This window comes from Anastrepha ludens, chromosome 6 (genome assembly GCF_028408465.1).
Source record: "Anastrepha ludens isolate Willacy chromosome 6, idAnaLude1.1, whole genome shotgun sequence".
In the NCBI taxonomy this organism is placed as follows: Eukaryota; Metazoa; Arthropoda; class Insecta; order Diptera; family Tephritidae; genus Anastrepha; species Anastrepha ludens.
In genome coordinates, this window is record NC_071502.1 from 56352455 (window position 1) to 56380075 (window position 27621).

The following is a 27621-nucleotide window of genomic DNA, read 5'->3' on the forward strand; positions in this document are numbered from 1 at the left end:
CTGCATGTCGTTTTGCACTTACTTTCCATCGACTTGTACGTTATTTCCATCGCAGCTCAAAGTGCAATCAGGTTAAGGGAAGGTGTGCAAGTAACATTTCTCTGATCTGGGTTTCGGCACCCCCTGACAGTTGTTAAAGGGGAACTGCACAAATTATTTCCCAGGAAAACGCAGAGCTCTATTTCTTCTTGTGCTATTTCGAAAACCCTTTGGCTCCAATACGATATACGAAGAACTCAGAAAGTTCTTTAGACTCCCCGCCACTCAATTTCCAAACTCGTAGCTGTGTTTACCGGGCACTGGACGATCGGCATACACGAGGAAAAGCTAAGGTTACCATTTAACCCCCATTGCAGAAGCTGTGGGAACCTTTCAGAGAAGGAGACTGCAATTTCTCTGTAAATGTCCGGGTTTGGCTGCTAGACGATTTAGGTAACTGGCCGCTCCTTTCTTCGACAGCCTGGAGCAGTGCGCCAACCTAAGTCCCATCAATCTTCTCCATCTTCAGTCCGACCATTTCTGGCCACTTGTAGATTTCTCTGAGTGTCATTGTGAGTATTTCACTCATCGTTTGATGACACTTACCCGAGAAGATAACAGCCAAGTCATCAGCATATGCCATATGTTTTGGGTCTTCGGGTTAGTGCTTGAATATTGGTGTTATTTTAAAAAATTCTAAAAGTGTTGATAGGCAATATCCATATAATCAACAAAAAGGCCACAAAAACGGTTAACATATCTCGATATCGCCATTCAGATGTATTTTCGAGGATGCTAAAACCATTTTGAAACGCATTAGAATTGTCATAGCAATTATTTGGCTACTGCAGTTAGCACGCGCAATTTCCTAAAAACCTTTCAGTTGTTGTGTCCTTTTGTTAGCACTCAAATTTGATGCTTTTTCGCTGCTGCTTACAGATGCCATCCTTTCGAGCCAATTATGTAGCAAATTCACCGAGGAGTCCTTTGTCACAAAATGGCTGTTTGCTTTATTACATTTTTATTTCGAATACTCACACCCTGGCACATACATACATACATATATGGGATTCACATCCTTGCATATGTTTACCATAAATGCCAGACTGTCAGCAGTACGAGTATCAGCTTGCATATTGAAATAAAAAAATTTGATTGCGGTCAAATTCCAATCACATCGCACGGATTTAGTTACATTGTCACAACAAATACAGCCACAGTTCAATAAATATTTAACATGTATGAATTGTCCTTTTAGCGTGTCCTTGTGTGCGTGTATGATCGACTGATTGTCGTTGAAAAGTTTGCCGCACTCGGTAAAAATCAGGCCGCCAATCCACCAAGTCAAACCGCAAAATCGAGGGCTTCATAAGTACTTTGTGAAAAGCCGACGTGATTTTTACGCACATGCTTTCGTATATTTATATATCTGTAGAGTTATTTCACTATGAGTATGCAAGAGTAGGTATGCATATTTTTTTTTAATCTTGTTTTTTTTTGCCATCATTCAATGATTTCGTCATATAACCGCATGGGTAATAAAAACTTATTTGTCATTGTTTCCATTCACTTATACACATATGCACACACCTTCCTGCACAAAATATGTGCCTACAATGCAAGTAGCATCATTTGCCGCCACACAGAAATCATCCATACAGTTAAAAATGTATATTTTTAGCGCGTCACTAGTTCTTCGTTACATATTATTCAACCCATTCAGTATTGTCGAATTTTAATTTTCTCTTACGGTGCTATCCTTCTTTAATTCTTTACGTATCTCGTAAATCTTTGCCTCTTTTAAGGCAGACACATATGAAGATATTTTTTTATCTGTGCGCTTTTATGTATTCCGCCTATCTTTTCTTCGTGAAAGCCAGGGACACCCATACGTTAAAAGCCAACTTTAGTCCTTTAGTCTGACTGCCATATTTATTGCGGTAGTCCCTCTTCGTATTCATAAAATATGCAATTACTTTGCCTTGGTGTGAGTAGCATATGTAACTATGAGTAAATTCTGGTATACCCAGTAGGAAATATTCGACATATATCTATAAAAGGTAGAAAATTTCTTCGAAATCACTCAAAAACTACTTCAACAGTTTTAACATTTTTTACAACGTTCAAAAGCGCATGGGTTATAGGTGCTGTAAAACTCATTTATCAGGGTGTTGACACAGGTTTGCTTAAAAAAAGGTATTTAATAAAAACTAGAAATAAGCCAAGTGACAAAATATCTTGAAGTTTGCCTTAAATGTTTCTCAAAATTTGTTTATTGTAGATCTGAATAATAAGAAGAAAACCGAAAATTAAAAAAACAAATTATAATTTCGAGATTTATTCAATGTTGAAAATTTTGGTATAGAGTTGTATAGAGTTAAACGTATTCGGTTCTTCTTAACATTTATACTTTTTTTATTCTTTAGGATAAAAACAATTTTTTTGACATTTACCAGAAAATTGTTTGTCATTTTTAAGAATTTCTTTTAAAGGGTTCATAGGAATAGAGATCCCAATGGCTGAATCTTGAAAACCTTCACAAAATATATTCCGTTTGAAAAAAAATTATTTTCAAATTTCAAATTTTTTGAGGCAAACGTTTTTTCCCATCTTGGGAATTTCTTCTGGAGATTCACAGGAACTAAATATCCTCAAAATTTTCCCAAACTATTTCTTCAATGCTCTGTTTTGATGTGCTAAAAACTATTCTCCTAACTTTTATATAGGGTTTTCCAATAGCAGGTGTTATTGGTGAATGGATTGCGCTATCGAGAGATGATTAACGATTTTTTGTGGCCGGAATTGGATGGTATTGATCTGGACAACGTTTATTTCTAACAAGATGGCGCTACGTGCCACACAAGCAACGAAACCATTGATCTTTTACGGGAAAAGTTTCCGGACCGTGTTATCTCTCGAAGAGGTGTTCACAATTGGCCACCTAGATCTAGTGATTTGACACCTTGTGACTTTTTTCTTTGTGGCCACGTGAAAGAGAAGGTCTACGCCAACAGCCCAGGGTCGATTCAAGACTTCAAAGATGGAATTCGTTAGGCTATCGAGGACATAGGACAGCAACTTTGCAATTCGGTTATGGAAAATTTCATGAAAAGGATATTATCCTGTAAGCATGGTTGTAGTGGTCATTTGCCTGATGTTATTTTCCACTATTAACGGCATACCTTCCTCTGCTTGGAAAACCCTATATATGAAATATTTATAAAATTTTTGGCATTAGGCCATTTTGCTGCTTGGGATCGTTCCCTTCTTGTAAAATCCAAGGTTGGCTTGATCTTCGCAGCTTATGGTAATAATGATTTTCGGTAAAATTTATTCATCAAAACTATAGTCAAAAAATAAATGGCCCAATTCCTTTTTCGGAGAAGCAGCCCCAAACATGAACCTTAACTGGATGCTGAAGAGTTCGTTGAAGTTTACGATTATCAACAGATGTATGTGACATTTTTGTACCTTTAAGATGTATGCATAGGAAGCCTACTTCAAATCACTTTGAAAAACAGCATACGCTTTCTAAACTTCTCACAAAACAAACAAATAACACAAAACTACGAATATTGCGAAAAAGACACGCGTATTTCACAGTATTTGAATTTTTTGTTTGTTTTTGTAGCGGAACTCAATTTAAATTTGAATTTGCCGGTCACGCTTCTAAAGGACAGACTGTATGTTTCTTTTGGCGCTTGAAACTCATGTAACCCCTTAAGCCTTCTTGTCGCTAAGCTTTCACACTCACATAATAGGTGCCTGACTGTTTCCTCTTCTTCTGTATTTAGATAATAGGACTATGAATAAGTGCGGTTTTACAACAGATGGCGTAACTTGATTATTATTCCATCGATCCACATTTCCAAACATTCATTGGAGAGCTACTGTCGTAAGGCACAAACGTCAGTATAAGTTTTTTATTTGAAGCGTAAACAACAATATTTTTACCACACTTGAAAATGTCGAATTTCGTGCCAAATAATGTGTTTTTGCGGGGAATTCTTCTTCATTATTTTAATATGAAGAAAAAAGCAGCCGAAAGTCATCGTATCTTGGTGGAAGTTTATGGTGAGCATGCTCTATCTGAGCGAACGTGCCAGAAGTGGTTTGCACGCTTTAAAAGTGGTGATTTTGGCTTGGAAGACGAAGAACGCGAGGGTGCGCCGCCAAAGTTCATGGATACCGAATTGGAGGAATTGCTCGATCAAGATCCGGCTCAAACGCAAGAAGAGGTTGCAAAAACTTTGGGAGTTGATCAATCAACCATTTCCAAACGTTTAAAAGCCATGGGAATGATCCGAAAGGTAGGCCATTGGGTGCCGTATGAATTGAAGCCAAGAGACGTTGAACGCCGTTTTATGGCATGCGAACAACTGCTTCAACGGCACAAAAGAAAGGGTTTTTTGCATCGAATTGTGACTGGCGATGAAAAGTGGGTCCATTACGACAATCCAAAACGTCGGGCAACGTATGGATACCCTGGCCATGCTTCAACATCGACGTCGGCGCAGAATATTCATGGCCTGAAGGTTATGCTGTGTATCTGGTGGGACCAGCTGGGTGTTGTGTATTATGAGCTACTGAAACCGAATGAAACGATTACGGGGGATGTCTACCGACGACAATTGATGCGTTTGAGCCGAGCACTGCGAGAAAAACGGCCGCAATACGCCGATAGACACGACAAAGTTATTTTGCAACATGACAATGCTCGGCCACATGTTGCACAAGTGGTCAAAACATACTTAGAAACGCTCAAATGGGATGTCCTACCCCACCCGCCGTATAGTCCAGACCTTGCGCCATCCGATTACTATCTCTTCCGATCGATGCAACATGGCCTGGCTGACCAGCACTTCCGTAATTACGATGAAGTCAAAAAATGGATCGATTCGTGGATTGCGGCAAAACCGACCGAATTTTTCACAAAGGGAATCCGTGAATTGCCAGAAATATGGGAAAAAGTAGTAGTAAGCGATGGACAATATTTTGAATATTAAATTTGTAACCATTTTACGTCAATAAAGTTTCAAATTTCGAAAAAAAACCGCACGAACTTATTCATAGTCCTATTAGCTTCTACAGAAGTCGAAGTACGGGAGTCCTAACCTTCTAGCGTGGCTGCCTATCAGAAAATTACCAGTTAATACCCCTACCATTTTTCTTATAGTTTCTCTGTTAAATCTCAACAACGTCTGTCTGCTTAATTCGCATGTTGAGAGGTTTTGCCAACTTGTATTTGCCTTATTGATGGTTTGCCTATCTATCAGTAGTTTACAAGTGGCTAAAGGCATGGGTATCAGCGTCTTATCCACTTGGAGGTCGAGCGTTGTACCGATTCGAGCAAATTCATCTGCCTTGCAGTTCCCGGCTATATTCCTGTGGCCTGGCACCCAAATAAGGGGTTCTTTCTAGTATTTTGATACGTAATTTAGAAGTTTAATACATTCTAAGAGTGTTTTTGACGAGTGTGTTTTAGATTCTAGCGCTTTTATTGCTGCTTGACTGTCCGAGGTATGTATCCCTCTACCGAAAAGAAAAAAATTATTTCATATTTACTTTCGCACTTCTTTCTCTTCACGCCGTGAAATTTTTGGCCGTCCTTCCTTATTATACCACCATTTAACCACCAAGTGTTAAGTGCTAAGTGTGTCTTACGACAACCACCCTACCTACCTACCTAACCACCAACCAAATTTAAATTTAAGTTTATAATTTACGTACGTCAACTAAAAAGTGCACTCCACCTGTGACTCACATACAAAAACGCTATATATCAAAGTGTTGGACATTAATGTTAACAAAACAACTTCCAGCTGGGTGTAGCAGCCATCTCCTATACTGTTCTTGTTAATCGGTTAAAGTTGAAAAGTTACCATTTCTGGTTGCACTCGAAGGTACAATGCATTCATTTTAATATTTAGTTAGCTTCTTCTTGTATAGACTCTCGTGTCGCCTGTTCAGGGAACACATTGTTTTCTGCTTCTCACCAATTGTTCTCCAACTTTCGTGCAACTTTTGAACATTTCAAAGAGGCCATTTATACTACTACTTTGGACGAACTCTGGTTTTTTGTTTACTTGTGTGTTAGTGTGCGTATGTTTTACGAGTTTCAAATTGCGATCACTACAAAGTTTAGAAAACATTTAACTTCTTTTTCATTTGTGTTTGCATGCGCAGAATAAAAGGGCAAAGGTATAATTTCTGAAATATTTATGCAAATTTTTGTTAACTTTTAGTGTCAGTTGATAACCACAAAATTACACTTTTACAAGAGCATAACTTCAACTAGAAGTATCACACTTTTTGTGATTAAGTTTTGAGATAAATTGTTTTTTGGTTTTTAAATTTTTAATGGACTATTTTGGCGAGAAAAGAAAATGTATTTAAATATTGTTGTTTTGACAAAGATATTCTTTTATAAATCTTTGAAAGCTGAATTTGAGTTTTAGGATAACTTGAACTATTAACTCTAAGACTTATGTATGTGAGCTCAGAAATGCAGAGATATGGCTTAGCCTCCTGCTAGATAATCGGCGACATTATACTCTATAGCTATATACTCTACTCTAAGCTCATGATCAAAATAAGAAACAACCGATATTTTGACCTATTTTGAACGAATACACGGCATTTTTTTATATGGACAAAATGCTCAACACGGTGAGGAAAAAAATAGTGAAAAACTAAAGAGAATTTTGAGCCAATTTAAACATGCGCTTTATTATACTAAAATTTGATGGGTTATAATCTGCTTTCTGAAATTTTTTTTGAAATTTAGATTAAAAAATTTGAAATTTTATTAAAAATTTGTCGAATTTTTTTAATTAAACAGAGTTTTAAACTTTGATGTAAGTATTTGGTATTTGTTGTATAATGAATAGTAAATTTTTATAAAAACAACTATGAAAGTTAACAAAGAGTAGTAAAAACTAATCAAAACATCATGAATTTATTAATTTGATCAAGGGTATAAAGCCATCGGCTTGGAGCCGTGATTTACATATAAGCAAAGGCTGGAAATTAGGTAATTTTGAAAAACCAACTGCACATATAACTTTTTCTTGATTACCCATTGCCATTTCTTACTTAGAGCGCTCATTTCACATTTGTAAAACTTCTGGGTTGGGTTTTCTTAGATGCCCCTAAAGGCTAGTACTAGCTTCACAGCTACGAAATTTCGCCAGTAGCATGCATTGATTATCAAATTCGAAAAAACGTCAAATTTATGCGCAGCGACCCAGAAGCGAATTAAAATTTTGGTAAGAATGTTAGCACACACACATTTATATTGACACAAAAAAATATAAAGAAGATTTACTTACGTTCATTGCTAATACGTTTCGCTTAAACATGCCAGATCTTTGTGGACTCTATTAGAACTCAGGGACTTCGCTCGCACACGTACTGTCAGTTTTCGCAAAATTTTAAATAACATGTACATTTTAAGTAGATGTGAAGCAATTTTGCATGATGCCTGAATCAAGTTGGACGGTGTTATCATGGCGTGACCTATGTACTATTTTGCCGTGAGAAACATACGAAATTTCACGCATATTTCACGGCAATGCAATTTGAAGGGACTTTGACAGCCATTTCACGTAAAATGCGAACTTAGTGCTATGCTTAAGGAAAGTAATGAAAATTCATTCGTCCATTGTGGTACCATTGCAAATACTGTGCAGCAATCGAGATCAGCATGGCCTCGTTAATATTTTCTGAAAGTATACATAGAAAATAAATAAAAATAAATAATTGGCGTGGACATTTCTTTTAGGTGTTTGGCCGAGCTCCTCCTCCTATTTGTGGTGTGCGATAAGTTGTTCTATAAATGGAGGGACCTACAGCTTTAAGCCGACTCCGAACGGCAGATATTTTTTATGAGGATCTTTTCATGGCAGAAATACACTCGGAGGTTTGCCATTGCCTGCCGAGAGGCGACCGCCATTAGAAAAAAAGTCTCTATCATTTTTCTGTTTCATGCATGGAGATCTAAATCTAAGCACTCCCGAATGGCAGTCACATACCTACCCCATTCGCCTGAAAGTATACATATCGAGTAATACAACCTTCGATGGATGTGCAAAATTTGTCTCCACTTAAGTTATTTCCCAAGCAGTAGAAAAAATAGTTAAAATAAGTACCAGAAACCCATTGGCGGTTACCTGAAAGGGTCGTTTTGACCCTTACTTCCACAAATTCCTCAAAAAGCTTATTTGGAAACCCGTCAGAGGCTGAAAATGTTCTAGAAAATTATTCTTTAGAAAAACCTATAAGGAGTGTTCTGAGCTAAAATCCTTCATGTCATCAATATAAAAATCTCTACAAAAAGTTAAAAGAACAAAAGTGTGTCAAGAATAAATAGCAGCCAAACTCATTTTTAAAAGGATTACTCCACAAAAAAAGTAGAGTACAGCCATTTGGCTGTCAAAATAGATATCTATCTCCATTTCTCGCTTGTGGGGAAGTGGGTGTGCAGTGCTGAATTGACGCGGGTTGAACACAAAGCTTCAGAGAATTCTGAAGTGCTCGTAGTTTAAGACAAATCTAACAGTAGCACGTGGGCAGAAATTTTGTATATTAGCCTTAGCTATGGGTTATATTTCATATAACGTAAATTTCCACTGATTCCAATGAGAGCTGACCTCCCTCGTGCTGCTTAATCAACGCCTTCTTCTCTAGCCATTTCCACCAGATGGGGGCTCTTTTCAACAATAGATGCAATAAATCCATATTAGACAATTGATACCTTCTTTACATTCCAGTCGATATTGGATTTCAATGCTAGCTTTCTGTCATGACTAAGATCCAGCAACTCCATCTTGTCTGAAACCACTAGCGGAGCATCAATTGAAAGGGCCTCTGAGTACCTGATATCAATTCCATCGCTCCTTATAAAAAACCATCTGCCTTAGGGAGGCAACGTAAAACTTTAGGTCCCTCCGTTTATAGAAAAACATTAAGACGGGCACCAAAAATTGGAGGATAGCTCGGCCAAGCACGCAATAAAAGGTGTTAGTGCCTATTATATATATGTATAATTATATAAGGATTTACATCCCTCTACACTTAAAAAATTAATGGTCCAGCCTCCTAAAAGTAAGCACAAGTTAATAAAATTCACTTATTTACTCTTAAATTTTATTAAGAATTTTCAACTTAAACGTAATGCTCATTTCCAGCAACCCGTCCCGAACTTGACTGAGTGATCATTGTGGCCGACACCCTCGTTCGCCGACAGTGGCGCAGCTCTTGTAACCTGTTTACAGCCTATTGTCTGAGACTGGCTTTCCCGTTATACTATACGAAGAAATTAGAACACGCGACAGGTGTAACGGGCAACCGTGGGAGCGTCGCAGCAAATGCGACTGGTGCGTGTTAACTTATATAATATCCCAGCATTAGCTCAAATGAAGCACTCAACAACAGATCGGTTTTGATTCCCAGTTTAGCCAGGGAATCAATGATTGTCTGGAATAGGACGTTCTTGAAAACCACCTTCATATAGACGAAGGCTCCAACTACGAATTGTTTTCACAAGAAAGACTTGTCTATATCTTGAAAATGTACCTAAATGAATGCAAATTCCTAAGGAATTCAAGTATAGGCTCGCATATATAGCGTCTAGAGCAAAAAGGATAGAATTTATTTCGAAAACACACGACAGAGATTGATATTCTAGCTTAGAATCAAATTTTTTTTTTGTTTTTCAAAGAAACTACTTTAGTTTTATTATTATTTTTCCATCAACTTGCAATCTTGGTACAACCATGGAAGTGTTTGCTTATGTTTGGTTCAACATAATTTGTTTGAGACATCCTCCCCATGCGTTTCCTCCTTTAACCTCTGCACAATTTGCAAAATTTGTTCCGGCAATTTGTGAACGTCAAAACATGGTGGATAGCAAGACATATTTTGAAATTGTCACCCTGTTTTATATCATATTTAATTAATATATATTTTAATTAATTTATTTCCAGGATGCTGCGATTTGCGTTAAGTTTCACTTGGAGCGCGAAAAAAATCCACACAAATTCAACAGCCGCATGAAAAACAAACTTTGGTACTTTGAATATGCCACTTCTGAAACATTTGCTGCATCATGCAAGAACCTACACGAAAATATCGAAATTGTGGTAAGTGTCTGACGGGCAGGTAAAAGCCACAAGTGCAAAAGCTAAAAAAATACACAAAAAGAAATATAAATAAAATTATGAATTAACTAACTGCAAAAGAAATAGTGGTAAAAAGTTATGGTTGTAATGGGTGTACATATAGACGCGCATATAGTGAACACATCTGCCTACATGCATAAGTATATAGGAGTAAACGTGTAGGTGTATGCACACAAAGTAAGTGTAAAGCACCTGCCAAGTGTGTGTGAAGTGTTTCAAGTTGCATCACCTCGAAAATCTCGAAAGTTACAAGCAAATGACGAAAAAAAGTACTAACATATTTCACAAGGAGCCACAATCAACACAAATAAAAGGATAATGCAAAGAGTTGCCTTACTGCGCGTCAATTGCGTAACAACAAAGTTCATATGCACCCTGCAGTTAAGCCTACTAGTTCCGAACTAGCTTACCACCTGTTTTCTGTGCAGCTGAAGTAGTTCGTCTTCTACTTCTTTCCAAACTCAGCAACTGGCCTTTTTAATATGGCGATGTCCTACGAAATGACGGTTGTCAGCCTCTGCAGGAGCATTGCACCAGTTAACGAAATAGTTTCGTAATATACGAAAAAAAATTAAGTTGAAACGAGTTGAAAAAGAAAATAAAAATGAAAAATGGAGCATTTCAAGGGCTTACCCAAGCATAAAAAATTGCTGAATTCCGATACTACGGCAACGCACAAGTAATTTAATTATTACAAAATTAAAATTTGAATCTAACTTTAAAATTTTAAAAAGAATATTCATAGGTTTTTAAATGTACAGGGTGCTTCATATAATTATACATTATATTCGCAGTGACAGCTCTTTTCCGCTGGATAAATCGACAGAAAGTCAGTATCATATCTCCGCGGAATGAAATGGATTGCTTTACACTTGAACAACGATAAGAAAATGTTGGCCTCAGAGCAGCTGACGACAGCGATTTTGCTCGAAAAATCAAGCTGAACTGTCACATATGGGGACCCGAAAACCGGCCTCTCTTCGAGAAGTCAGTGCATCCTCAAAGAGTGGCAGTTTGGTGCGGATTTTGGAATGATGATATCACTAGTCCATTTTGTCTTTGAAAATGATGCTAGAAACGCAATTTCAGTTAACGGTGAACGATACAGAGGCATGAAAAACGACTAATTGTGGCCGAACATGGAAGACATGAACTTTGGTTTCAACAGAAGGGCCCGCCATCTCACCCAGTCTATGCCACAATTGATTTTTACGCGCCAAGATCGCAGTTCAGTCCCTTAAGACGAATATCGAGCAAGCCTTTCGTGAGATAGAGCCAGAAACGATCACCAAGGTCTTGAAAAACTAGGTTAACTGGATGGGCTATTGCGAAGCCAGCCAAGGCAGCCACATAAATGAAATCGTATTTAATAAGTAACGGGAATGTTTGCTCTTTCGAATAAACCAGTAATATAGCGAAAAAAATATACATTTTTGTATTTTTTTGTAATTTAAAAAAAAAGACACCACTATGTGGGCCACCCTTTATTGGCCCGAAATCACTTAAAAGAACGAAAATTCATTTACACCACTATAAAGTGGTGAGAAAAGAGCCCTTGAAGATTTTTTTTTTAATTACATATTGCAAAATCTCTTTTATTCTGGAACTAAATGAAAAAAATAAACTTCGAATAAAAATTATTAAATATTTCCATTTATATACAATAATAAAAACATTGAAGAATATTCGTTTCGCATGCATTTTGCAGCTGGTATAATTGTAGTCACTTACGTACTAGTTTGACTTCTTCCAATTATATCTGCAGAGTAGTACGAGTTTTCACTTCAGCTCGTTTACCACATATACATGAAACACCTGTCCTCCAATATCTGCTTCTCTTCACTTTTTCTGCTTTCGAATGTGCCTTCATCAAGCCATCAATTCATCCCCAATGTCATTTCGTGCTGTTGCATATTTTATCTTCTGAAGCATTTTTCGTGCCAACGCGGGCGAAGCGCAAACACTTTATTACATTATTCGCTTTAGATTTTGAATTTAAAGTTCACCACAAAAATACAAGTACAAGTAGATTTTGATTGAGCACATTGGAAATTTGTTCAACTGTAAATTATGCGTTTTCCCCGGTATGAAAATTCAGTTCACTGGCACGAGCTGCAATGGCACGAGCTTATCAATGAACTGCATAGCTTACAGCTCATTAGTACCAAAGCGTTGCTGAAACATGAAAATTTAAGAAGTAACGAAATCGGTGCACAATGAACGCGAATAAAATTCAAATAGGGAGGAAAGTATAAGTAGTCATCAAGAACATTTTTTGGCGAATGCTTTGAAATTTGAGATATCAACAGTTCAATAGAAGGAAGATAGCTTTCATAATGCTGTTATTTGATTTGATGCAGGGGACACTTCGGGATGGCAGTAAAACTTCTATAAAAAGGTGATGTCAATAGCCACACCAGAATTAAAAGGCTTCAAGATAAGAAGCTACGATGGAAGGGAAAAATATAAGTGATACGAGAACGCTGAAAAGGGTTTTGTACTTTTAAAAGTGAAATAGGCAAAGCAGCATCTCGGCATCAGCCACCATTAGATCTTTACAGCAGAGATGAAATATATTTTCTTACATGATCTGGCTGAAGCCAAAAAAGCTGCATGGAGACCTTAAACCAGGATAACTAGTTTAATTTGGATCCTTCTTCGGAGCAACGCACATCATTAATCTCTGATATCGACTTTTAAAAGCTATTTGAAAGCATTAATCAAAGTGCAGAGAGTATTAGAATACATCTAGTAAGGTAAACATTTACACGAATAGATGTTGTCGCTCAAAACTTGATGGTAGGTAGCGTTATCTTCTACTGCAAAGTCTCCCTTGTATATATGTTCTCTGTCAATGTAGGATAGATTAGCTAAGACCGCGCATTCGAGATATATTCAAAACTTGATGGTAGGTACAGGTATCTTTTCTTATAAACCTTCCCCTTCTATCTTTGTTCGCTGCAACCACCCTATATATATATATATATAATGGGATTGGATAGAAATCAACCACTGTGAACTGTTCTCATTGGGTCAAATACTTATTATCAACAGTACAACAAGACAACTGCCCAGATACGACCAGAACTGATAATTAGGAAGGGAATTGTCTTTGTGTGCCGATGTATACGGCATGGCATTGCTTTAACGGAACACAAACATTTACTGATTTTTTTGATGATACAAAACTGTCCTCGAGAAAGGCTTGTAAAATTGAGCTGATTAAGTTTTTAATGACTAATTAACATTACCTTCATCGTAGAGTTACAGAGAAATGTTTACTTGGCCAAAATATTTCTATACATATGTTTAAGTATGTATTTACATACTCATATACATAGTATAATACTATTATATATCAGATCCACAAGGGAGTAAACCTTTTAGTGGCATTTAACTTGCTATTCCCACTTGATACATCTTTATTCGCCAGTCACAGCTGTGTGTGAACATTCAACGAGCAATAAAATTAACAACCAACACATTTATCAAACAAACATTTAAATGCGCGTAACGCGATGTGTTTCGTACATCTTCATGTATGTATGTACCTATGTGCGGGAAGTATCAATAGGCCAATCCAGACTAACCGACCTCACAAAAGCTTCGTTGTGGAATTATATGAAAAACCATCAATTGAGGAACATCTGACACCCAACGCAAAGTACAAATGAAGGAAGGAAGGATGAAAGAAAAGAACAGGGTATTACCATACGTGCGTACGTCGCAAAATTAAGTTGAATACATTTAGAGGGCACATGCATGCATTGAATGACTGCGTTTAATGTGTATTTGTACAATGCACAATACATACAACCATTTAGCAGCTCAAGTGGTAGTAGGAATAAAAGATAATGCTCATATTTGCATAAATTGTCTGTACTTTGTTCGAGAGCCAAATTCAAAGCAGCGAATGTTTGTACAAAGTGGGAGAAATGTGAAAAACGGCAAGCATCATAACGATTTTCGTTGGGATTTATTTTTATAAAAAACTATCTTAAGGAAATTTGGGTGCGTGTGTATGTGTGTTATTTCCCTATGGAAATACATGAAATGGCAGCACGCCACAAACAAAGCAATGCTTGACGGCATATTTCCCTGGCCAATGGGGCCTAAACAAATATCACTAAATGCCCGAATGGAAATTTTACAGAAACATTTTTCTCTACATGCACACAAAACAAAATTAAATAAAAACCAAGAGGTTATTGTATACAAATAATGTAGCCACATTACATGTGTTGTTTGTTGTTATTTGTGATGCTTTAAAGTAGGAGTGCTGTTGATATCACATAAAATATGTTACAAATTACGGTTCCTGCTTGAGTGCATCGGATACCAAATACCAACAAATGGCAAACCGCAAGCAGAAAGTAAACTTAAATGGCGAAAAAATGGAAAGTCAAATGAAAAAGGAGCGTAGAGAAAAATCTGCCTGGACAAAAATAAACACATCTCGAACGTAAAATGTGCCTCTCTCGCACTAAGCTTGACCACTTGAAGGCGGTCACTTATACCACCAACTAGCCACTGTGAAGCGTTTAACAGCAACCAAGCAAGCAAATTCTCACGCATACCTTTTTTTTGTTTTTTGTTACACACTTTTCGCCTCCACTCCAGTAATCACATATTTGCCGATATTTTCTTTCCGGTGTCATTTTTCTGTTATTTTTTCTTTTGTTTGTTTCTTTCTCTATCAACTCTCAAAAGCTTTATTGTTCTTTTACTCTTTTCAGTGTGATGGTGTTTCCTTAAATTTAGCAAATGGACCACATTTACAGGGTGTCGCCCTACTAAACATTCCTTACACTCATGGCGGCTCGAATTTGTGGGGTGAACATCTGTCACAGAAACGGATGCGCAAAAGTGCTGGTCCATTTCGTAAAGGGAAAAAACTGAAATCTTCAGATAAAGAGCTGTCAGCGACAAGTTTCGCATCTGTCGATTTGTCAGTTGCCACTCAAGGTGAGTAAAATTTGCGATTGAAGGATTAAAGTTGTGTTTTAGTTTCAGTTAAAAAAAAATCTTGATTTAATTGTATTCTTTGGGTAAAGATTATTCTTATTGGCTGAGATTTTAAAACAAAAATTAAAAATTTTAGCATATGCGTATGACAAAAAATTGAATTTATGTTATGGCCTATTTCCATAATAATAATATCTATTTTTATTTGTCCCCTTCAAAGTAGTCCACATGAGATATTATGCACTTGTGCCAACTTTTTTCCAATCTTCGAAGCCCTACAAAAAATCGTTTTTTGTATCTTGTTCAGCTCCTCCTTCGATGCCGTCTTTATCTCGTCAATCGTAGCGTAGCGTCGTCCTTTCATGGGCCTCTTCAGTTTCGGGAACAAAAAAAAGTCACAGGGGGCCAGAACTTGGTTGATACGGTGGTTGTGGCATCATTAGTGTGTTGTTTTTCCCCAAAAAGTCGCGCACAAGTAACAATGTGTGAGCAGGGGCGTTATCGTGATGCAAGAGCGATTTTTTGTTCTCCGGACGTTTATGGAGGATTGCTTCGCGTAAATTTCGCATAACTTGCAGGTAATATTCCTTATTGACTTTTTTACCCTTTGGCAAGAACTCATGATGCACAACGCCCCTGCAGTCGAAGAAAGCGATAAGCAAAACTTTTACATTCGACTGAACTTGGCGTGCTTTTTTCGGTCTTGGTTCGTGCGGTAGCTTCCATTGAGATGATTGAGCTTTGGTTTCCACGTTCTAATCATAAACCCACGATTCGTCACCAGCTATGACCCTCTGGAGCAAATTTGGATCGTTGCATACAGAGTCCAACATCTCATTAGCAATGTCCATGCGATGCTGCTTTTATTCGAAATTGAGCAGTTTTGGTACGAATTTTGTGGCGACCCGTCTCATGCCCAAAGTAGCTTCTCCGTATGACATAGTAATCATTGGGAATGCATCCGCGCAATTAATTTCGTTTTTCACACAAAATTTGGTACATGTTCTTGGATCCATCTTTTGCAATAGGTAAAAGCGAAGACGAGCCGAAACACGTGCAAGCAAAACAGCTGTCAACAATTAGCTGAACATTCAAAATGGCCGAACTCGTCGACATGAGTACCAACATATCGCCACAAAAAAATCGAAATTCGAATATACGTAACCTGCGAAAATTCAAAATTCGCGATACTTTTTGAACACATGTCGTATGTGCAAACTCATTCTGAGGTATAGCTGAGCTATTTCTATTTCAATTAAAAGCATTGCAAGTTTTAAATGCAAAACAACAATAAGCTACACTGGCAAAACAAATCGAACCGTAACACCGTAACATAATACTTATACAAGAACCATGGGTATGTCACAAGCGTATCTGTGGTCTAAGTGCTATGTCGTGGGGACAAATACTTCATTGTGAAGGGAATGTGAGACCGCGAGCATGTATTATCATGCCGAGGTTGATCGAACACACGATGTTAAAAGAGCTATGCTCTGGAGATATCGTTGCTGCAAAAATAAAGTACTGGAAAAGTGGGAACAGTGTCGAAGCTATCATAGTTTCGGCCTACCTACCCTATGACTCTGTACAGCCACCTCCTTCGAGGGAGCTAAGAGAAGTGGTCAAGTACGCAGAATCCAATAATCTGGGGCTAATAGTGGGCTGTGACGCAAATTCACAGAACATTGTGGGGGGAAGCAGCAAATGCAACCCCAGAGGTCTCAAGTTACTGGATTTTATCCTGTCATCCAATTTGGTCATCCAAAACACTGGTAACAAACCAACTTTTGTGACCAGAAGGAGACAAGAGGTGATTGATTTAACACTTACCAATAGGTCAGTTGGAAATCAAATCAACCGATGGCGAGTTTTGGAAGAGGACTCTCTTTCTGATCATCGTCTTATCGAATTCCGACTGGGAATCGACACAATATCAATACCTTCCGGTAGGAATCCTCGAAATGTGGACTGGGACAGGTATGGTGAGCTTGTAACAGAGCGATTACCAAACCTGAAAAAACTCAAATCAGCAGAAATGATTGAAGATGCTACTAAGAAATTAGAAGGTACTTTAATCAACTGCTTTGAGGAACTGTGTCCACTCAGGCAAAGCAGACAGGGGAAAGCGGTTCCTTGGTGGAACCCTGAACTGTCGAAGCTTCGTGTACGGTCCAGGAAACTTCTTAATAAGGCCTTGAAGACCAAAACAGAAGAGGACTGGGCCAATCATCGACTTACACAGAGAGAATATAAGAAAAAAGTACGGCAAGCCAAACTTGAATCCTATAGAAATTTCTGCAGTAACGTCGAAGAAATGAGGGAAACAGCGAGACTTTGTAAGGTCCTTCATTTAGACCGCTCAGTAAGGCTGGATTCCATTCGAAAACCTGATGGTTCGTACACCATTTCCAAATCGGAAACGTTTAATGCTCTACTCGAAACCCATTTTCCGGGTAGTAGAACTCTCTCTGAAGCTGAGAGTGGCATGAACAATGACGGTGGCAACGGTGGAACCTCTAGGTACAGCTGGTATATTGCTAGTCGGATAGTGACAAGGGAATCGATAAGGTTTTCCTTATCTTCCTTTGACAACTTTAAGTCCCCTGGACCTGACGGAATATATCCAGTAATGCTTAAAAAAGGAGGAGACAGGCTGATTGAGGCCCTGAAAAGGATCTTCACAGCCTGTCTTGCATTTGGTTATATACCATCCCAATGGCGACGCGTAAGAGTAGTATTTATTCCAAAACCAGGAAAAGATTACTATTCCCTAGCAAAAAGTTTCAGACCAATCAGTTTGACATCGTTCATGTTGAAAAGTCTGGAACGAGTGGTGGAGAAACATATTCGAGTGAGGGTATTGCCGAGAAGTCCACTTAGTAGAAATCAACACGCTTACCAGAGCGGAAAATCATGTGAATCAGCCTTACACGATCTTGTTAGCAAGATTGAAGCTGGGCTGGAAGCTGACGAATACACAATGGGCGTGTTCGTGGACATTGAGGGGGCTTTTGATAATGCCACTTTCGGCTCGATATGTTCTTCTGCCGAACGACACGGAGTTAATCAAGCCATTATAAAATGGATATACTCCATGCTCTCTGAGAGGCTGTTAACCGCTGGTGGGAGCGACGACGAGCAAATCACAGTCAGGGCCAAGCAAGGATGTCCCCAAGGGGGTGTTCTTTCTCCGCTGCTGTGGTGCTTCGTCGTAGACTCCCTATTAGCGGAGATGCAGGAACTCGGCTTTCACGTCCAAGCATATGCGGACGACGTCTGTGCGCTAACATCGGATAAATCCTTAAGGAGGCTTTGCACGAAAGTGCAGAGGATTCTTGACAAAATCGATGATTGGTGCATGAGACAAGGTCTTTCCGTTAATCCGAACAAAACAACCATAGTCTTGTTTACGAGAAAACGGAAATTGGATGGACTCAGTCTTCCAACACTGAAAGGTGTGACACTTGGTCTTTCCAACGAAGTTAAATATCTAGGAGTAATCTTGGAAAAGAAGCTGACCTGGGAGACACACGTTTCACTGAAGGTGAATCGTGCATTGAAGATTTTTCAGCAATGCCGTAGAGCCTTTGGCAAAACTTGGGGTCTGAAACCTGCTGTGGTCCTATGGATATACACGGCACTTATCAGACCAATCATCACTTACGCTTCTGTGGTCTGGTGGCGACGGAGCATGGTTAAATCCACAATCCGGGAACTATACAGGCTGCAAAGAAGTGTATGTTTATGCATCACGGGTGCCATGAGTACAACCTCTGGTGATGCCCTAAATGCTATGCTTAATTTGCTCCCCCTGGATCTTAAGATACAACAGGAAGCAATAAAAGCAATGTGTAGACTCCATAAATATGGTTTCTGGCACGAAGATGGAACTTCGGGACACAGAGAAATCTTTAAGTTGCTGTCGGAGCAGTATCCACTGTTTTTGGCACCTAAAGATGACCTGATACCCACAGTTTCGTTCGGAAGGAAATTTTATGTCAGATTTCCATTGCGTGAGCAATGGAGCAATCCAGAATGCATGCAGGGAGGTTTGACGGATATTTTCTTTACCGATGGGTCCAAGACTGAAATAGGGTCTGGAGCCGGATGGTACTTAAACGATAGTAATAAGTATCACTATGCTATGGGGGGAATGGCAACTGTTTTTCAAACAGAAGTTTTTGCCATCCTAAAAGTAGCCGAATGGATAATCGAGAGGAGATGGAGCGGGAAACAGATTGGAGTCTTCAGTGACTGTCAGGCTGCATTGAAGGCCCTGGAGAACGCGAAGCAAACCTCGAAGATTGTTCAAGAATGTAAGAAGAAGCTTAATTCTGTCGCAAGACAAAACAGGCTTGTACTTATCTGGGTTCCGGGACACTCCGGTGTTCAAGGAAACGAAATTGCCGACGAATTGGCCAACCGTGGATCAGCGGTGCCCCCACAGGGGCCAGAGCCAATAATCGGAATCAGTCCCGCAGGAATCAAGAACTGGATCAACGATTATGTAGGCAATCTACATAAAGAGCGATGGTCCGGTCTAGAACGCTGCAGAACTGCAAAGTGTTTTGTGACAAGTCCGAACAGAAAACTGTCAAACTTTCTACTAAAACTTAGAAGGAAAGACATTCGGTTGATGGTCGGCATCATTACAGGACACAACCCATGGGGTCAGCATATGACCACCATTGGAATCATCGAGGACCCGGTATGCCTGTCCTGCTTGGAGGAGGCGGATAGCACTGAGCACTTTCTCTGTGAGTGTCCTGCCTTTGCTAGAGCGCGACTACGGGTATTGGGTTCCGATGTCATGGGAATGAGTAATATTCGTTCTCTAAAACTGGAGGATATTTACAGATTCGCCAAAGAATCTGGAAAATTCTCACAGGACTAACTATCTCTATCTCTGTCTCTATTCTTTCCTATCTCTTTCTCTGATACTTTTCTCCCTCCCTCCTTAACTATCTACCCCCTTTCCAGAGCTTTAAATACAATGGGCTTTTTAGCCTGAGTGTTTTAGGAGCCACCAAATCTCCTGGTGCTCCTTGGCTCGACCTCTTCAAATTCAACAGCGTGCGCCGATATGGCTAGTCAAATAATATAATTAATCACTCTACTCACTTCGAATATCCAGCTTCAATTTATCAAATACCGAACATCAACTCCACCTCTCTTTACATTTCTTGTTGCGCAGCGCGGCCGTCTTGCAAACTGCTAATCCACTAAATTTATTTGCATAAGGAGATTAAGTCTTCTTTCTATACACAAAATCACACAATACACAATGCACAAATACTTATCAGCGAATACTTCACCAAACAAATTCACAAATTATTAAGTGAATTATACAAACTAACTAAAGGAAGCGCAGTACTACTTAGCTAACCCGGATCAGCAGTTGCTTGCTAGTAACAGTCGCCTAAATGTATGCTACGTAGAAGTTACAAGGAAGTTTAAAAGTTTATTAGTGTTTTGGAACTGAAAAAAGAAGCTGAGACAAGAAATTTGAATTAAAAAAGTATTAAAATATTAGTGAAAATTACTTATTAATATTATATTTTTTGGTGAAAAGTACTTATTAAAATTATATTTTATTAACCATAAAATTTCTTATGTTGAACTTAGTAGAAATTGTAATCTTTAAATACTCAACACTTATTCTTGCAGATTTCGGTGATCGTCTCATTGAAGTTATAGGTCTGGAAAATTGTCTGCACATGGGTCAAGTGCGTACCGGTCTCCGCGCTTCGGGCAGACGCTTGGCACAATGTAGTGAGGTTGTAATTAAGACGAAAAAAACATTTCCAATGCAAATCGATGGCGAGCCGTGGATGCAGGTACCATGCACGGTATGTACAGCAATTCAGCAATACAAAAAACAAAATTAACTTATTATGCAAAAAAATTACATAAAATAAAATAGAAGAAAACAGAACTAAATCAAATAAAATTAAATAAGTTCAAATAGAAAAGATTCTAATTAAAAAAGTAATTTTAAATATGAAATTAAAAATAAAATCAAACAAAGTAAAATAAAATAATTCGAATTAAAAAAAAGTATAAATAATTATATTTAAATAATATAAAAATAAAAATAAATAAAACCAAATCAATAAACCTAGCAAACAAAAATCAAAAGCAAGCAAAATTAATTCAAATAAAAATAAAACAAATTAAGTTCAAACAGAAAGATTCTAATTAAAAAAAGAAATTTTAAGCAAGATAATAAAATTACGAATAATTAAATTTAAAAAATATAAAAATAAAAATATATTAAAGAAATCAATAAAATAAGACCAAAAAAATAGCAAACAAACAAACAAAAATCAAAAGCGATCAAACTCAAATCAATAAAAAAAAATTTGTTGAAATAGAAGATTCTAATTAAAAAAGAAATTTTACATTTGAAGATAAAAATAAAATAATACATAATAAAATGAAGTAAAATGCAATACTTTGGTATAAAAACCATATAAATAAATATATTAAAAAATACAATAATAAAAATATAATAGTTATGGGAATAAAATAAGACCAACTAAATGAAGCAAAGTAAAGTAGTAGTAAAAATTAATATAAGTAAACTAAATAAATAAAAAATATAATAGAATATAACAAAATAAAATAAAAATATAAATAATAATAATTATAAAAAAAATTAAATAAGAATTATAAACAAAATAATATATAAAATAAAATGAACTGCAATTAAGCTAGTGAAATAAATAATAATAATTAACAATTAAAAAATAAAATAAATAAGATCTTTCAAAGTAAAAATAAAAATTAAATTAAATTAAAGAAAACAATTTTAAATTAAAAAAATTATATAAATAAATAAACACTAAAATAAAAATATACACAAAATAATGCTGCAATAAAGTAAGATAAAAATAAAATAAAATAATGTTCTAAATAGTCAAATAAAAAATATGTAAAAATTCAAATAAAATATGACATAATAAAATGAAATAAAACAAGATCAGTTAAATAAAATAAAAAAACATAAAAAATAGAAAATAGAAACTATTGCAAAATAAAATAATTTTAAATAAAAAAATTATATATACAGTCGAGTTTTTTTCGATTTACACAGAAATTCAAATTCTCGCGATTTCCACTGAACGAGGCTCAAAAAAGAAAAAATCAAATAAACGAGGCTTTTATATTTCATCATGTATACTTAATAAATTTAATTTTAAAAAATATTTAAGTACATTCAATTGTACGTTTTTCATAATAAATCATAATTCAACAGTAAATAAAATTATAATAACAAAATTCATAATTTTTTAATAATATAAAATTAGTTTTTAAAAAAGTCTGTTATTTTCGATTGTTTGACACTTTTTTCTTTAAGTTTTTCTATTTCATTTTCCAAACTAAAAAGGCTATCAAAGACACTGCCTCGAATATCATTTGTTGAAAGAAAATGTTTTAATCGATGAACTAACGCTATGGCTTGTGTGGGTGTTAAAGCTTCATCTCATCGGCGTCATCATCATCCTCGCCACTTTCATTACTGACACGCAAAACTTCTTCCAAAATGCCTTTGTCTGTTACCATACCAGTTACTCAATGTCATTGTCAACGCTAACATATTCCTCGAAAGATCCGGCATTTTCAGAGTATTCAGATATAGCTTCCCATAGATAATCTATGTTTAATTGACTATCTTCTAAAAAATCATCGTTTAATGTTTTATTGAAGCCACAAGCACGGAAGCAGTTTTGAATGCACGAAATGCTTACATTTTTCCAAGCTTTGTAAGCAATTTATGTAGCTGTTAACATTGTGCAGCTAAACTTTTTCTTTTGATCAATGCTATTAACTAGATTAATAACCGTTTCCTTGCGGTATAAGGATTTACCATAAAATCTTTTATAATGTCCATGTCAAGGGGATGCAGCTTGGATGTGGTGTTAGGTGGCAAAAACTCAATCTTTACGTGGCTCAGATGAAATTTACGCTATGCACCGTACAGTTGTCTATAAATAACAATATCATTCGATTCTTAGCTGCCATGGTGTCATTTAATATTTGAAGCCATTCGTTAAAAATTATTGATGTCATCCAGGCCTTCTTGTTGTGCCGATAATGCACTGGAAAGTAAGAAATGTTTTTAAAGCACGTTGGTTTTGCTGACTTCCCAATATCCATGGGTTTAAGTTTTTCCGTGCCATCCATGTTTACGCAAAATAACAAAGTCACTCTTTCCTTAATGCGCTTGCCCCCATGATATTTTTCATTTTTAAAGCAGTAGGTTCGATCTGGTAAACACTTATAAAACAACCCAGTTTCATATGCATTAAATATATCCTTAGCTTCGTAGTTTTTAATCAGGTCACTCAACTTTTCCTTCCAGTCAAACCGCACATTTTTTTAAAGGAGATATTGTTTAAAACGATCTAGCCAACCACTGCTTGCCTTAAAATCTGTTATGTTCATTGCTCTGTCAAAAAACAAAGCTTTTTCGTTTAATAGTTCTCCGCCAATGGGAACATTACTCTCACGGCATTGCGTAAACCAAAAGAGTACAGATTTTCTACATTTGGATGTTCAGTATGTTTCTGACGTTTCAATTTACTATGAGATGATGTTTGCAGAATAAACTCTCTTTTATGTAAAATTGTCGTGATTGTTGATGGAGCGATATTAAATTGTTTTGCCACGCCAATTTTTTTTTTGTTCCATTATCAATGGCTGAAGTAATGTCTTGCTTTTGCGCGATTGATAAGTTCTTATGCGTACGTCTATTTGCCATTTCTAAGAAATGATGTTGCGCTTAGAATAAAACTCGATCAACTGAACGAAAACAGCGTGAGAAGCGCAAAATTCAACAGGCACAGCGACATTAAGGCGTCATAGATGTTTGCAAAATGCAACGGTAATTTAACGACAAAAAATTTCAAATTGCCATACGAATTATAAGAAAAACCAAATTTCTATTTATAAGAGGTTTAATATTCTATGAGTTGTGAAAAAGACTACGAATTAACGAGGGGACCAAACTGTATGGAATTTTTACAAATAAATGCATTCTTTTCGAGGGGGTACAATTTTTTTCGATTTATCGCGATTTTAGATTTAGCGGGTTACAAATTATCGAGACTCGACTGTATATACCTACATATAATAATGATAGGAGTTAATAAGGGTTAAATAAGACCAACTAAAAAAAAGTAAATAATTGACGCGCACACTTCTCTTAAAGCTCTTCCTCCTATTTGTGGTGTACGTCTTGATGTTTTTCCACAAATGGAGGGACCTACAATTTTAAGTCGACTCCGAACATTAAATGCAATTAGGCTAAATAAAATCTTAAGTAAAAATTAAAACATAATAAATAAGGTCTTTGAATGTAAAAATTAAAATAAATTAAATTAAGCAAAATAATTTTAAATAGAAAAAATTATAAATGAAAAACCAAAAATACATAAATTAAATAAAATAAAAATAATAATACAAAATAAAATCAAATACAATTAAGCTAAATAAAATATAAAAAAAAAGTAGTCATTAAAACATAATAAATAAGGTCTTTGAATGTAAAAATAAAAATAATCTTTATATTATAAATAAAAAAGCAAAAAAGCATAAATAAAATAAAATAAATACTAGGAGGTTGAATTAGTTTTAAAGGTGACACACAGATGGCGCTATTTATCACTTTATCGCGTTGGCAATACTGAATATATATTCATGACAAAGCCTCATCCCTAGGCTTTGTTTATCAGTATCTGTCATTTCGCTGAAGTATAAACAACGCAGTGTTTTCGTGCTCCGAGTATGTCAACTTTCGTGCCGTCGAAACGCAATTTGCGGGAAGCTTTGCTTTTCTGCTTCAATTTGAAAGAAAAAACAGCCCAAGCCCGTGAATTGCTGCAGGAGGCCTACCCAGACCATACTCCGTCGATTTCAACATGTGAGTACTGGTTTCGACGATTCAAAAGTGGTGATTTTCACACCGAAGGCAAGGAGCGTCTTGGCCAGCCCAAAAAGTTCGAGGACGCGGAATTGGGGGAATTGGTAAACGAGGACTCGTGCCAAACCCAAGAAGAGCTTGCTGAATCATTGGGCGTTGATAAATCAACCGTTTGCAAGCATCTAAAAGCGATGGGAATGATCCAAAAGCAAGGACATTGGGTCCCGTACGAGTTGAAGCTGCGCGACGTCGAACGGCGATTTTTTACGTGCGAATTGCTGATCGAGCGACAAAATCGGAAGGGTTTTTTGCATCGGGTGGTGACTGGCGACGAAAAATGGATCCACTACGATAACCCAAAACGCAAAAAATCATGGGGTTTGCCCGGCCACGCATCAATGTCGACGGCCAAGCAGAATATTCACGGCAAGAAAATCATGCTCTGCATTTGGTGGGGTCAGGTCGGCGTCGTATATTTTGAGCTGCTCCAACCGGACGAAACAATCACGGGGGATCGTTACCGACTGCAATTGATGCGTTTAAGCCGGGCATTGAAAGAAAAACGGCCGGAAACGGTAAAATGGCACGACAAGGTTATTTTGCAACATGACAACGCTCGGCCGCATGTTGCTCAACCTGTCAAAAAATACCTTGGAACGCTTGGCTGGGAAGTGTTACCCCACCCGCCGTATAGTCCAGACATAGCTCCCTCCGGTTATCATTTGTTCCGGCATATGAGTCTCGATTTGGCGGACCAGCGGTTCTCCTCGTACGAGGCTACCAAAATATGGGTTGAGTCATGGATTGCCAAGCAGCGGCCAGAATTTTGGAGAAACGGCATCCGGAAATTGCCCGAAAGATGGGCGAAAGTTGTAGCTAGCGATGGCCAATACTTCAAATAAAATATTTTGTACCGTTTTTTCACAATAAAGCCCCAAATCTTAGAAAAAAACCTTTAAAACTAATTCAACCACAATACAAAATAAAAAGCAATAAAATATAAAGGGAAAATTAACAATTAAATAATGTAAAAATAAAAATAAAATAAAATTAAACAAAGTAGCATAAAAATAATGCAATTGAAAAAATATATAATATAAAAATAATATTAAAATAAAATAAAGTAAAATTAAATGATATTAAGCAAAATTAAGTTAAAATAAATATGTTAAACTACGAAAAGTATGATCAAATAAAATATCATTATATATACAATATATATTTCCTTTTTTATCTATTTAGATAAAAGTCACTCATAAGAATCAAGTTCCTATGCTAATGGCTCCACGTTCCGAAAAGGGTAGAGGCTTCTTCAATTTACTTTGTAGCTGATTTCGGCGGAGCTTGTCCGCTAGTAGTTCCTTAGCGCCACCAATAACGGAACGGCACCAACACAAAGAAACCACCGTCCAACACATAGAATAGCTTTAATTTTAGCATCGTACAACAAACAGTCCAATACGCGATAACAGGGGAAAGGAAGAGAAGCAAATGAACTGAAGGAGAAAAACCATTTTACACAAACATATGTACATATGTATGATACAGAAAAACGATACAAAAGAAAGAACTAAATGCAAATTTATTGCGAAGTATAAAAGTTTAAACTATTACGATGATGAGCAAAAATTGATGAAAGAAAGTTGAAAAGCAAAGAACTACAAATTTTAATGCATTCATAATGTGAGCTTTAATTTATTTTATTACAGCATATTTAAGTTAAATACCAGTTGTAATGTTTAAGAAGATAGTAAATTTATCAGAAGAAAATTATATGTACACGTATTGGAGAAATATATGTAGCTTATATATAAACGTATGTATGTAAAAAAGGCTTAATTAAGAATATCAATAGAAGAAAAAAAGAACGAATAATAAATTACAAACGAAACCAAAATTTATTAATTGCCCAAGTGCTTCAAAAATCTAAACAGAAACGGAAAAAAACAAATTAAAAAGTCCTAGCAAATCCAGAGCTTTTTAGCGCGCTTTTTAATGTTTATAATAAAAATATATGGCAAACTATTATTTTTTTCGTCATCAAAATTGCGGTTGGAAAATTAAATTAGGCTTTGAAAAATGTATGAATGTGTTTATGAATGTTTAAATAAAGCTTTGCAAGTTCGTCAAATGTTAAAATTGCTTTGCTACTATAGACTTAATAAATTTGAATTTATAGAAGTGTAAATATTTGTACAAGCATTATGAGGAAAATGATATATATGTACATTATAAAAAATAAACCTTTCAAATTATATTTCTAGTCACACTTTATTACTGTTTAAATGTTTTTAATTAAATTTTATATTGTTTTGTATTTTTTATTTTTTATAAGTATATTATTTATTAAAATTAAATTAAGGTTTAAATTAACTACAAATAGTGTGTGCGTTTAGCTAATTTAAATTTAATGAAGAAGTGTAAATATTTGAAAAATTAAAATTATTTTGTGGATTTTAATTATTATTTTTTTCTTCCGGGTATTCCTCCTGATCAAAAGTTTTGGGATTCAAAGGAACTATGCGAACTGTTTTTCATTTATTTTTTATGCAGAAAACAACTTAAGTCTAT

At 36.3% G+C, this 27621-nt stretch overlaps 1 protein-coding gene across 3 annotated transcripts in view; it reads left to right on the forward strand.

Annotated features, from left to right (window-relative positions):
* Nucleotides 1–27268, forward strand: part of LOC128866025 (diacylglycerol kinase 1) — a 286822-nt gene extending 259554 nt beyond the window's left edge. For all 3 annotated transcript variants that reach the window (XM_054106489.1, XM_054106488.1, XM_054106490.1), the window contains 4 exons: nt 9966–10121; nt 14897–15125; nt 20793–20974; nt 26293–27268. In XM_054106489.1, the coding sequence (XP_053962464.1) occupies nt 9966–10121; nt 14897–15125; nt 20793–20974; nt 26293–26382 (657 nt within the window). In that variant the 3' untranslated portion in view covers nt 26383–27268. The remainder of the gene's footprint in view (nt 1–9965; nt 10122–14896; nt 15126–20792; nt 20975–26292) is intronic.
* The last annotated feature ends 353 nt before the right edge of the window (nt 27269–27621 follow it).